At 43.5% G+C, this 12,015-nt stretch overlaps 6 protein-coding genes across 6 annotated transcripts; 4 read left to right on the top strand and 2 right to left on the bottom strand.

Moving 5' to 3' along the window:
* Positions 1 to 680: 680 nt before the first annotated feature.
* Positions 681 to 892, top strand: LACBIDRAFT_308008 (uncharacterized protein; the record flags this gene model as incomplete). Its single annotated transcript, XM_001886532.1, has 2 exons — positions 681 to 746; positions 797 to 892. The coding sequence occupies 2 exons, from the start codon at positions 681 to 683 to the stop codon at positions 890 to 892; spliced, it is 162 nt and encodes a 53-aa protein (XP_001886567.1).
* A 1,146-nt stretch (positions 893 to 2,038) lies between these two features.
* LACBIDRAFT_308007 (uncharacterized protein) lies at positions 2,039 to 2,316 on the bottom strand (the record flags this gene model as incomplete). Its single annotated transcript, XM_001886446.1, has 3 exons — positions 2,039 to 2,061; positions 2,110 to 2,204; positions 2,255 to 2,316. The coding sequence occupies 3 exons, from the start codon at positions 2,314 to 2,316 to the stop codon at positions 2,039 to 2,041; spliced, it is 180 nt and encodes a 59-aa protein (XP_001886481.1).
* A 4,041-nt stretch (positions 2,317 to 6,357) lies between these two features.
* Positions 6,358 to 7,401, bottom strand: LACBIDRAFT_332047 (uncharacterized protein; the record flags this gene model as incomplete). Its single annotated transcript, XM_001886445.1, has 3 exons — positions 6,358 to 6,718; positions 6,768 to 7,153; positions 7,216 to 7,401. 3 exons carry the CDS (start codon positions 7,399 to 7,401, stop codon positions 6,358 to 6,360), a joined length of 933 nt encoding a protein of 310 aa, XP_001886480.1.
* Positions 7,402 to 8,144: 743 nt separating this feature from the next.
* On the top strand, positions 8,145 to 8,654 carry LACBIDRAFT_308005 (uncharacterized protein; the record flags this gene model as incomplete). The annotated part of the gene is made up of 2 exons (XM_001886531.1): positions 8,145 to 8,287; positions 8,387 to 8,654. 2 exons carry the CDS (start codon positions 8,145 to 8,147, stop codon positions 8,652 to 8,654), a joined length of 411 nt encoding a protein of 136 aa, XP_001886566.1.
* Positions 8,655 to 9,043: 389 nt separating this feature from the next.
* LACBIDRAFT_332045 (uncharacterized protein) lies at positions 9,044 to 10,967 on the top strand (the record flags this gene model as incomplete). Its single annotated transcript, XM_001886530.1, has 8 exons — positions 9,044 to 9,209; positions 9,380 to 9,405; positions 9,454 to 9,756; positions 9,800 to 9,838; positions 9,886 to 9,891; positions 10,005 to 10,257; positions 10,367 to 10,588; positions 10,942 to 10,967. The coding sequence occupies 8 exons, from the start codon at positions 9,044 to 9,046 to the stop codon at positions 10,965 to 10,967; spliced, it is 1,041 nt and encodes a 346-aa protein (XP_001886565.1).
* A 347-nt stretch (positions 10,968 to 11,314) lies between these two features.
* LACBIDRAFT_308003 (uncharacterized protein) lies at positions 11,315 to 11,950 on the top strand (the record flags this gene model as incomplete). The annotated part of the gene is made up of 5 exons (XM_001886529.1): positions 11,315 to 11,342; positions 11,410 to 11,450; positions 11,499 to 11,624; positions 11,675 to 11,779; positions 11,831 to 11,950. The coding sequence occupies 5 exons, from the start codon at positions 11,315 to 11,317 to the stop codon at positions 11,948 to 11,950; spliced, it is 420 nt and encodes a 139-aa protein (XP_001886564.1).
* Positions 11,951 to 12,015: the final 65 nt, after the last annotated feature.

Here is a 12,015-nt window from a genome sequence, read left to right as displayed (position 1 = left end):
CCAACATTTTAATTGGGTCTGCACACACCAAAGCAGACCATGCCAACATCACCAAAAGTATGGGGAATTCGTTCAAATTCAATACCCTGTGGCCATTGGAAATGAATGGAGCTGGGGTGTGGACAGTTCAGAGTTTATGAGTTGGTACTTGACATTCTTTGCACTCTCCTTCGTGACTCATCCCCTTAGATTGTTGGCGATTGTTTTTTTCTTCATCATGTTGCATGTTCAAAAGGCAAAAAGAGCAGGTTGATGACTTATAGTAGCATACTTAGACTCAGATGGGATTGCCTTTTCCTTGTATAACAACATCATTTCATTCCATGTGTCTATTGATCAATTTCTTTCAAGATGATTGAATTTATGGACTCATCAGGCACTGAGAGGAGAACCACAATGACTCACACAACATTTCTTGTGTGTATACTTTCTTATTTTCAATTTGGTCAAGTTGATCCTCTATAGTGGATAAAACAGGCTCAGCAAAACTTCAAACTGGATACCAATCTGACAATCAAGTCATACATTGGTCCAGATGAGGTAAAGCTGCTGATTGCTGGGGCTATGATGGATGCCCTGTGCTATGATAATACAAGTGTCTTCTTGTTATCTGTAGATACATTCTATTAACCCAAATCCAGTTAACTCAACATACCATCATAATCATTTTGGAGCTCGAAATGGGCATTGAGCCCTCTTCAGCTTTTGCTGTATGCAATTATGGTGACTGCTACATAAGGTTCAAAGTGAGTTTTTCCTTAGCACTGTTACTGCACTACACATTCTGATTGTTTAGCAGAACATAAAAATCTTCTGTGATGTGGATTCTCCTGGTCACTTTGGATCATATATGTTACAATCAATGGTAGCTGAACACCTCAACTTGACTTGAAGATTGGATGTTATCTTGTGGCACATGAAAGCCACCATGGATTGTTCAAGCACCGCAGCACCCTCAAAAGTCTTGTAGCTGGCACTAAACACTAAATTCAATACAAGGACAAAATACTTGAAGATGCTTTTTTTGTCCAATCAATGAAGTGAAATCTTGCTATTGATCCTACCAAACCAATGCATGACAACAACCACAGGGAGTTCATGCAATGCATTGGCATATTGGTTGGATTGGGTGGTAAGAAACTGGATCCATCTTGCCACTGAGATTTTCTTCCCCCTGGATTCAAGTAGTGAAAGCAGTGTGATGTTGTGGGCTTGTATGATGATATCTGACAAACTGACTTTGTCGTTCTCATTTTAGGTGAAACAGTAGAGTCTGCATGGAACATGGGACACCACTAAATGATTTACATCTTTGATAATGATATGGGGACCATCAATTCTGCCTTGGATTGATGATTTAGGAAGCTCATAGAGAACACCTGCAGTTGGGCACTCAACTGCCCTACTAAATCTCACCTTCAATTCTCCAGCATTCCACAAGCTTGAAGCCACTTCCCTTCACTCTATGCTTCCTCAGGCTCACAACCCACTGTCCAGAGCAAAACACTGCCCATGCTGTATCCTCCTTCCAATTGCTTCATTATACAAAGTTGCATGATAGTAAAGAGCTAGTGTTTTCATTATTGGGGTGGCAGGTTCTTGTTGTGAGAATTATGTCAATTTGTTTATTGTGCCAGCCTGAAAGGATGCTCATGATTCATCAGTAACAGTACTTTACTATTTCATTCAATTCAGCAGAGCCTGTGATGCTCAGTAAATAGCAAAGTCATACTTTAGTCACGAGAAAGTCAGCAATTAGAATGTGTTTGACTAAATGTCGTTTTTTTTAAGTGTTTCTGACTACACTCATACTACAATAGTCATACATTAATCCCACACTGCAAATCACTCAGTCATGTACTAGTCATATAATAGTCATGTCTCAGTCATTGATGCTCAGGCTCAATTCAGGTTAGGAAATGGGCTTTAAAAATTTATATTTGACTACTTAAGAGAATACCTGAAGTGGGCTTAGAGTCTAAGTATAGTATGAGGGAAGAACACCCAGGTCCTGCATACTGGCATAAAAATCCATTCACTATCTAATTGCTAATGTTGCACCTGGATTTCATATCAGAAGGGTAATGGGGGAGAAGGGCACTGACTTACCAGGGCTGGTATAAGGTTGTGAAATGGATGACATTGAACAATGGCCATCTGTTGTCATTTGTTGTCTGGCCACTTCACCATCGGTGACGTGGCACCTGGATTTCACATCAGGCGATGAAGTGCAGGGGAGAGGCTGCTGGCTCACCTGAGCTTGCAGAAGGCAGCTTGGGACAATGGCAACATTGTGCATATGGTGATCATAGTCATGTTGTGGACTTATGATGGTGGTGTTGTGGTAGTGTCGTGTCATGGTTGTCGTGTCACGCCATGGTTGTGGTGGTCAGTAAATAAATGAAAATGACTGTTGCCAGGCCATGCACCTGGTTTGTGGTCACTCCTCACACTTTCCTTGACTTGGTTAGTGTACAGGTGGGCAGGCAAGCATGAGGCACTCACCCAGCAACCCATTCCCTGCACTTCCATTGAGGATGCAAAATGGTGGGTCATCGGGTGTGGCAAGATTCTGGAGAGCAACAAGTTTTGTGGTTTGTTTGGCATCAATGTCATCCTCTGGCAGAGTTTGAATGGACTTGTACCCAGAATCAAAATAGCATGTTCAAGTTCAAAGTGATGTGTATAGAATGTACTTATGACAATCTCGATACTAATTGAGCACTAATCTATGACTAAATTCACCTCTCATTTGATGCCAAGGGAAAGCTGATGTGAAAAACACAGATGTGTGACAGATGGCTGACTGACCTCTGACTTCATGTGATTTTCCTTGACTTCACTTTTTACTGAGTGTGATGTGTTACCACCCAGCCAAAATTTTGGTTTCAGCAGAATTTGGCCATGACAAGGCCAAAAATTCGGCAGTACAGCACTGCAGGCCACAAAATTTTGCTATGTTAAGACTGTTACCACAAAACAGTTTCGGCATGGGAAAAATTTACCTGTTACAAGCATTACATTTCAGTGATTTTGAATGCTCTGTGATGTGTTACTGCCAAATTGAATGAAATAGTACAGTAATGAATATAGGAAAACCAACAAAATACCTTCACAAGAGGTTGTGCAGGCAAACCTGGCAAGCTCCTGTAGGTAGTCATTGTAAAGTTGGAGAGCCTGAATGACAAGCACAAAATCAGGACAAACAGACACCAAACATCAGTTTGTTTGGTTTCTGCCTAAATAGTAAAAATAAGGTGACTTCCCCTTTTGGGATTAGAGTTTGAGGCAGAATCTTAAAAGTGATTTTTTTCCATTTCTAAACTCATCCTGGTCCATAAAAGATTAAAAAGGATATTACCTTTCTGGAATCACATAAAAATGATAAAAGATTCCAAAAAGGTGAGTGAGTACTTGAGTTTTATGCTACAGCAAATTTCTATATACTGTCCTTTGGATAATTCCATGAACATGCTGATTTCTTTTTCGGATGCATGATGTGACCATGCACATGAAATATTGACACCAAATGACATCTTCATAGCAATTTTTAAGTCAATTCTGAGTAGATTCAATATATCAGGCCTTCTTATTGACCTACCACCTTTGACTCGAGATCATCAGAGATTAGTAACAAGAAGATGACATGCAGAATCATATTTTTATTGATTAGATATTTGTAGGACATGTGTACAATCATGGTAGGTACATCACACCACATCTTGGAAAAAAATCCGCATTGTTCACAAAATCATGCAGAAGGCAGTAACAATCATGCCCATTTTCCAATCCATAAATGAAAAAAAAATATTACACCCGACGGGAATCGAACCCGTGCCGCTTAACTTAACATTATGGGTTCAGTGACGGTTGGTGGAAGAGAGAACACACAACGCGTCGCCAAACAAATACCAAATAGTTTCTTTTTTCTCAACAGTTGTGGTTTATTTGTAGCTGTTCACTACCGTCCATTGCTGCGAAGGTACTGTGTGAAATACTGTGCATTACCTTCGTCGTGTGACATGAGTTGAGGTGTCGCCAAACAAATACCAAATAGTTTCTTTTTTCTCAACAGTTGTGGCTTGTTTGCCATCATTGGCATTCAAGTAGGTGTGCAATAATGCGCATTACTGCGTGTTCACTGCCTCGAGTCCATCATTTGTGGCATATGTGTGTATGCTCATTGAGGGACTTTATTAGTGGCGGGATCAAGGCAGGATCAATGATTCGCCTCGCCACATGCCTTGCTGTCTTTGATAGGCATGGCAAAGACGCTGACAAGTTCGGTTTCACCGATCCTTTACCCAACCCGCCACCTCCTCCCATCGGTCAAAGTCATGACTAACAGCATAGTATCGCAGTCGTTCATGCTGTGAAATTACAAAACGCGTGCATGGCAGAATTTTCATTAGAATTGGTACATTGAATAACGGCAGCCAAGTGGCGGCCTTGAAGCTTTGAATATTTGAGTGGAATTTCCTGTGATGCAGCTGACAAATCCATCTGCCGTCCGGTGGACGCTCGGAAATTCCAAATCCGAGATTCTTTGACAAATGTGGTATTCAGAATTTTGAACCCAAACATTTTCTGCAACACCATTCTACCTGCATTGACTTAAATTTGGAGGAACAGGTTGCATGGTAAGAAATTACATGGGTGTTGACTGTTGCACATTTTTTTGTCTCACATTTATAGCAGAATATAATGCAAGAATTTTAGACTGTTTCTATCTCACTCAATAGTGGTGCCAACAACCTCATCCTTGGCAGAAACTCAACACCTAAAACCGCTACCAATACAGTAGATATTCTCACAATGCATAATGCCGGTCCCCGACTTTTTCTATGCATTGTGAGATTTATGCAAGATGAAATATGTCACAAAATGTGACTATTTGTGACCTCAGCCAAAAAATGTCATGCTTCGAAATGTCCTTTATGTAGTGAGATGAAAACTGGAAAGACTGGATATTTACAGGCTATCGACATCCATGGGAGAGAGGTTACTACTGAAAAAAGAGTTGAGAGTAGTTTGTCAGGCTGATTTCACTTGAACAACATGAAGATGAGCCCTCAATTTGCGCAATTCTTGTTGCAAAAGCAGTGTTGACACGCCGCGAGCCTCTGAGTGGATGACACACCAAATGCTCGCACAGCTCCATCCCCTCTGCGAGGTGCATAGGGCTTGTGCCCGTCTTGAGGTTTCCGCTTCTTCTCCTCAGCAGCTGGCATAGAATGATAGAAAAGTGTTGGCAAAATTGGATACTACTCTCGAGCAGTGTATTCGTGGCACACAGGGTATATTAGGGTAGACTTTGGTCCTGAAAAACTCAGGTACAATGAGGTGAACAGGTAAATACCCGGTAAATCTGTAGATCTGGTAATGCATAATGCCAAAATATGATATGCATTATTCAATATGACGTTCCATGCATAAATCCCTGCGTACCAAGTTGGTCCCCTGAAAATGTCATGCATTATGAGATTTATGCATTACGAGTATATGCATTGTGAGAATATCTACTGTACCACTTCTCTCATCCTTGGTGGAAACTCAACACCTAAAACCGCTACCAATACCACCTCTCTCATGCTTGGCGGAAATTCAACACCTAAAACTGCTACCAATACCACCTCTCTCATGCTGGGTGGAAACTCAACACCTCAAACCACTACCAATATTTTGATCATTTCTCCACAACCTAAACATCTCTGCATACAACTACCATCTCATCCTTGACAATCACTGTAAATGATCATGTTTCTGCATATAAATATATAAGCAATAAGATTCTAATCAAAGTTATCATAAGTGAATATCAGGGAAAGTAAAAGGAAAAAGAAATAAAAGTCTAGTGTAAAAAATTGAAAGCTTTGAGGTAGCCAGAATGGATGTTGATGATGGCATTCCTTCAAGAGGGGTAGCTGGAATGCATCTCAATGATGTTATCCTTCCCGAGCATTCATACTTGGTTATGTTTGCACCGGATAGCCAGAAGATGCCCAACCAATCGCTTGCACAAACAGCACATAGCAACTGCGCCCAGAAGGTGCCTACCATGCAACTTCTCCATTTACTGTGAAATTTTGCACAATTGCGTGCAGCAGTCACATGCGGTAGTGACATCTGCATACTGGTGTCCAACAGTCCTAACTCGACCCATTTCCATGGACCTGCCGCTATTCAGGTCACAGCGATATCTCCCCCAGAGGTAGGGCAATTTCCAAAGAAAAAGTCTTCCAGGTGTTTTTTGCCTAATGTGATCTCAAGAAAGCATATGACTGCAAGAAAACAAGAAAGGCAAATATGAATGTTTTAATAGCACAAGAAAGTCAAATGCGAATGTTTTGATAACATTTACGATTCCAGGCCTTCATCCCCATGCCCATCACCCAAATCTCTGATTACATTGCTAAGCATCTCTTCGTATTTCATTTCGCTGTCGCAAAACACGTTCCAGACGGAGGGTAGTTGGTTTGGGGTAACGATCGCGATGCCTGTTTGAAGGAATTCAGGGTTAAGATTTCTAGGGTTCAGGTCTTGGAGGCTAGTTCCATGCACGTCAGATGGGATCCAAACGACAAGAGTATTGGGGGCAGCCTGAATGCGCATCTTGTATGATCCTATGTAGAAATGACCTCTGGCATCAGGAGGGTGATCTCTGTGTACTGTCCAAGCTATGGCGAACTTGTGAGGTTGGTGTTCAAAATGCATTGATCTGGTTTGCTGTCAGTCTGGGCAAAGCAAGGAAAGAAGAAAATGCTTACCGAGCATAATTCTGAGCACAGACACCAGCAGGGGGTGCCATTTCAGCATTGCTGAATACAAACTCAGTATCACCAACTTGAACCATGTAATCACCCCGTGTGGTGTTCTTGGCAATAAACGATTTCGCAGCACCCTTCTCAGAGGACATCTGCACCATGTTAAATTGATCGAAAAAATTGTTGAAGTCATCCATAATCTCTCTAGGTAAGAGATCACAGCAGAGATTCCAAAAGAGTGCGAAGATTGAACTGGATCGGTAATCCATTTCATCTACGACACCCTTCAGAAGTTTGCAGTTGGTGATATTGCGTACCCAGTCGAACTGGGGTGCACTGCAAGACCCTGTGGAAAACCCCATTTGGATGATGCTTCCTGGATCTTCCATCTAAAAACGAAGAACATATTTGATAAGAAGCAAGGGAGAAAAGGAAAAGAAGAGCAACTTACGCGAATATTTTGTCGCTCAGCAACTGTTTCGCGGACAACTTTATGAATGGCTGAAGGAACATCGCCGTTGGGACAAAAGTTCCAGATGACCAAGGCAAAAAGATGGCCGTCGCCGGCGTTGTGGAAGGTACCACTGTTGGTGGCATGAACGTCGAGTGCAAGCTTCTTGAGGTTTACCTGCATCATCGGGAGCCACAGCCTGCGCTTGTCTGGTTGCCGCCCATACTCTAAATGGTTTCTTCATCGCCTTCCGATCGCGGTGGTCTCATACACCCAAGTCTTCAGTGGGGGATATGCTTTTTTATTTGAGAACCTTTTCAAAAAGGTCTGCGGAAGATTCACCAGCTTTGTGGCACCAGCAGCGCGGGCACGAGAGGTGAAACCAAGTGATTGACTAAATCGTTTTTTCAAAGATTTTCGCTGGCATTGTTGTTTCTGCCGGTCTTCATTGGCCCGTTTCAAGCATTTGGGAACAACCGAACCGCGCGCAGTGCAAACACCACTGAGGTGTGCGATCCAATCAACTGTAACTGGGTCCTTCTGCATGGCAAAAATACGTAAGTGGGATTGAACGATGAGATGGATGCTAACCTTTCTGCTGCGATATTGACTGTTAACCATGCGAATTGCCTTGGTTCAATGAGCCCTAGAAAAACTTTGTGCTGCCCAAACCCCACAGGTGAGTTTACTTAATTTGGCGGCGTACATGATGCTGATGCTACCCCATTAGATCTTCCAATGTACGCTGCAGTGTGAGTGCCGCATATAGCCTTCAGTGCTTTGCTCTCCTGGGTTGTTCCATCACCTGGTAAGTTTGAACCAGATGCTTACCTGGGCCTTGTTTCTCACAGCGCCTCTCAAGCTCAATACACGTTTCGACTTCCAAGAAATCATGCAGGTACACAAATTCGAGCAGGCTTGAGCTCCAAATGCCCAATCACGCTGGCCACGGTTTCTGGAGTGCCTGGCCTAGGGGAGAAGTTGTCTGTTGCTGTATGTTCTCCTCCATTGGCGCGCATGGACCCACCACTGATCTGGCATCCCAGCGAGATGAACAAGTGGGTGTGTATGGGTTCGCATTTTTCTGAGACAATGCATGGGTCACCACTGTGATCGACGAGTAAGCACGTTTCTTCGTTACTTACAACGTTCTAAAGCCTCGCTTTCACAGCATGTTGTTCACACGCGTTCCCAAATATGAGGAACTCAAAGTGAGCGAACAGGAGCTGTACCATTTCAGCAAAGACCTCTATAATGAGTCTGCACGCAAGGATGGCAAGTCATTGTATTTCGCCAAATCAGGCACGTCAGGGGAGACCTGGGTCCCTCTCATCGAAAAGGCCTACGCCAAATTACACAGCAACTATTCGCATCTGGTTGCTGCTCTGGCTCCCTTGGCAGCCAGCCAATTGCATCATTGTTTGCCTCTGCACCACTAACCCACTCTTTCACCATTTTCAGCTGGCCTTAGCACCCGAGATTTAAGATTGGCCGCTCCCCTGCTCAGGGCATGCAACCCGAGTACTCTGCACCCTCCAATCCAAGTGCTTGTATCGTTTCTGTATACTATCTTATACCAATCTTGTTTTGCATTGCTTTCGTTTATTGACAATTTCATGGATTCCTTATAATTGATGTTATGCGCATGCGTGTGGTTGCAGGGTGGCATCTATGCATCATATGTGCCATGGTCAATTTTTCTGCGCCAATGTATTGATCATGTTTGCCTCATCGAAGGAGTTGGTAAATAAAGATAAATATGCTAGATATAACATCCAGCCTGTGCGATTGACCGTAACCCCCGCTCATTCCCTGACCATCACAGTCAATGGGGAAGGGATCCATCAACAGCATTCACAGATTGCCTGTCCCTGTTGTCGACGCCCAAGACAGAGCTCCCTATACCATCGGCCATCGAGTATCGACCACTGAAGCCATTCTCTCAGTCTTCTCAAAGTCGAGTGCCAAGACTGCACCGTTCGAAGAACAGTGGCGTACCTGCATTTATTTTGATGCCTGCTGACCATTGTCCACATTGTCCAGACTATCAGCAATACATGCGACAATGCACAAAAACAAAAAAGCGCAGGACGAACTGGCGAGCCCAACTCCATTAGCGAGTCTTTGTCCTGATATTAGTAGCAGGATGAGAATTATGTGCCAGACAGTGGCGATGAGGTCGAGGTCATGGTGAGTACCTACCATCTCATTTACCACAGTTTACCAAGCTCTTCATAGTCTCCGGGGAAAGCGGCAACATTGTCCTCTCGGAATAGGCCGTCAAGAGCTACCAAGAACCTCAAAACAAAGGCACCAAGTGCTCGCACCACTTTATCAGAGAATAGCAACCAAGGCCCTGCCAAACCTACTGCCAACAGCTCTGGCATTCACGGAACAACCTCGTCTGCGGCTGATGCTCCCAAGCAGCATGTATGCGCGGATGACACCAACAAGAACACCAGCTCCAAGGGTGCAAATGACAATGCCAAAGAACCCAAGCGCCCAAGCGCAGTAGACGTGGTTTCTGCTCCGAAAACAAAGGTATGTTCTTGTGCACCACCTAGCACCACTAATCGCTTTTCAGGTGGCAGCAAAACCAAGGGCCTCGAAGGCCAGCGCTGCAGTGAGTCTTCATATTGATCATTTTATCTTTTCACTAACTGTGCTTAGGCGGAGGTGAGTCCTTTTATTCACTGCAACATTGCTTCACACCAAGAGATTTCAGTTCAACTCTGATTATGTGTGTTACCTCTCTGCGTGCTCGAACCGAGAGAAACTGATAACGCTAGTTCACCGAGGACTATGCCGACAAGCTTCGAAAAGCGATCTATCTCCAAGGTCCCCTCCCCGATGATTCTATCACGACCCAACTGCACATCCAAGGCTACGAAGTAGTCATCCGCAAAGAAGAGATTTCTGTCCAGCGGGAAACTAACAAACTCAAGAAACGAAAATTAGAACTACAAGAACAAGGACTTCAGCTCACCATTCAAGTCCACCAACAAGCGGTCGAACAACATTCTGAAGAAAAAAGGATCGCCAGTAAGAAGTTGAGGCTTATGACTTAGCGTACCTAATTATGTAATGCGCGCTTCGTTTGAACATTGACACCACTGTTTTCGTGTCTTTCTTATCCATCAGCATGCCCCAGGCCCAACATCTAGAGATGTGGATTGGGCAGAGAACATTCAAGACCTTGCCATGGTAAAATTGTTCGAGTCATGGGAGGATTCCGACATTATAATTTGGTCTGAGCACACCAAAGCGGACCGCGCCAACATCGCCAAAAAGTATGGGGAATTTGTTCAAATTCAATACCCCGCGGCTGCGGGACATGAATGGAGCTGGGGTGAGGATGGTTCAGAGTTTCTGAGTTAGTACTTGACTTTCTTTGAATTCTCCTTCGTGACCCATCCCCATAGATCGTTGGCAGTCATTTTTTTTTCATCGCGTCGCATGTTCAAAAGTAGTGTTTAAAAGTCCGGTCTGGTCCGGTTTTTTGATGCTTCTGGGCCTTAACCGTAACCGTAACCGGTCTGCATGTTTCCCAAAAGTCAAAAGACCGAACCGGACCGCAAAAAACCGCAGTCTGCGGTCTTTAGACTGCGGTCTTTTTGTGGTCTATAGACTGGTCTTGGTCTTCTTCGGTTTTAACCGGTTTAAGACCGGTTTTCTGGCCAATATTTTTAAATTATGAATCGGTAAATTTGTTAACGTGTTCCGTAGCTTTAAAAAGAGCCCAAGAACGTTAAATTCCGTTGAGAATTGGTGTTTCTATAAAAAAGGTCGTGTACATCTACTATTTTTAACGAAACTTTACATTTTTATTTATATCTTTGTCAATTCTGAACCAATTAATACGTGCTTGGGTGCGTTTTGAAGGGTATTTAAGGGGCTACAAAAGACCGGTCCATTTAGACCGGTTTTTTTGCGGTCTTTAGTTCTCAAAAATAAAAGACCGTAACTGCAGGTCCAGTTTTTTGCGGTCTTGGTCCGGTCTGGTTACGGTCTTTTTCCAGTCATGAGACCGGACTTCCAAACACTATTCAAAAGGCAAAAAGAGCAAGTTAATGACTTATAGCAGCATGATCAGACTCAGATGGGATTGCCTTTTCCTGGTATAACAAGCTCGTTTCATTCCATGTGTGTACTGATCAATTTCTTACAAGATGATTGAATTTACAGACTCGGCAGGCACTGAGAGAGCCACCACAATGGCTTGCATGACATTTCTTGTGCGCATACTTTATTCGCACCCATTTCATCGATTTGATCCTCTGTAGTGGGTAAAACAGGCACAGCACAATTTCAAATTGGACACCGAGCTGACAGTCAAGTCATACTTTGGTCCAGATGAGGTGAAGTTGCTGATTGCTGGAGCTATGATGGATGCTGCGTGCTATGATAATGTAAGTGACTTCTTATTACCTGCAGGTACCTTTTGCTAATCCAAATCTAGTCCCTTCAACATACCATCGCAATCATCTTGGAGCTCGAAACAGGCATCTGGCCCTCCTCAGCTTTTGCTGTACGTGATTATCGCGACTGCTACATAAGATTCAAAGTGAGTTTCTTATTAGCCCTGCCACTGTGATGCATTCTAATGGTTTAGCAGAACATAAAAATCTTCCGCAGTGCAGATTCTCCTGGTCGCTTTGCATCTGAGTTGACCATTGAGTGGTGGAAGGGGTACCATGATACCTCGCACTTGCGCATCGTATATATGTTCAGTTAGGTTAGTCTAGTGTTTAAAGGTTCAGTTCAGTCCGGTTTTTTGCCCTGAAAACGCGCAACCATGGA

The sequence above is a fragment of the Laccaria bicolor genome, genomic scaffold (genome assembly GCF_000143565.1).
Source record: "Laccaria bicolor S238N-H82 LACBIscaffold_38 genomic scaffold, whole genome shotgun sequence".
Classification (NCBI taxonomy): Eukaryota; Fungi; Basidiomycota; class Agaricomycetes; order Agaricales; family Hydnangiaceae; genus Laccaria; species Laccaria bicolor.
Note: the sequence above shows the minus strand (reverse complement) of the source record. Positions and strands in the feature narration are given on the sequence as shown.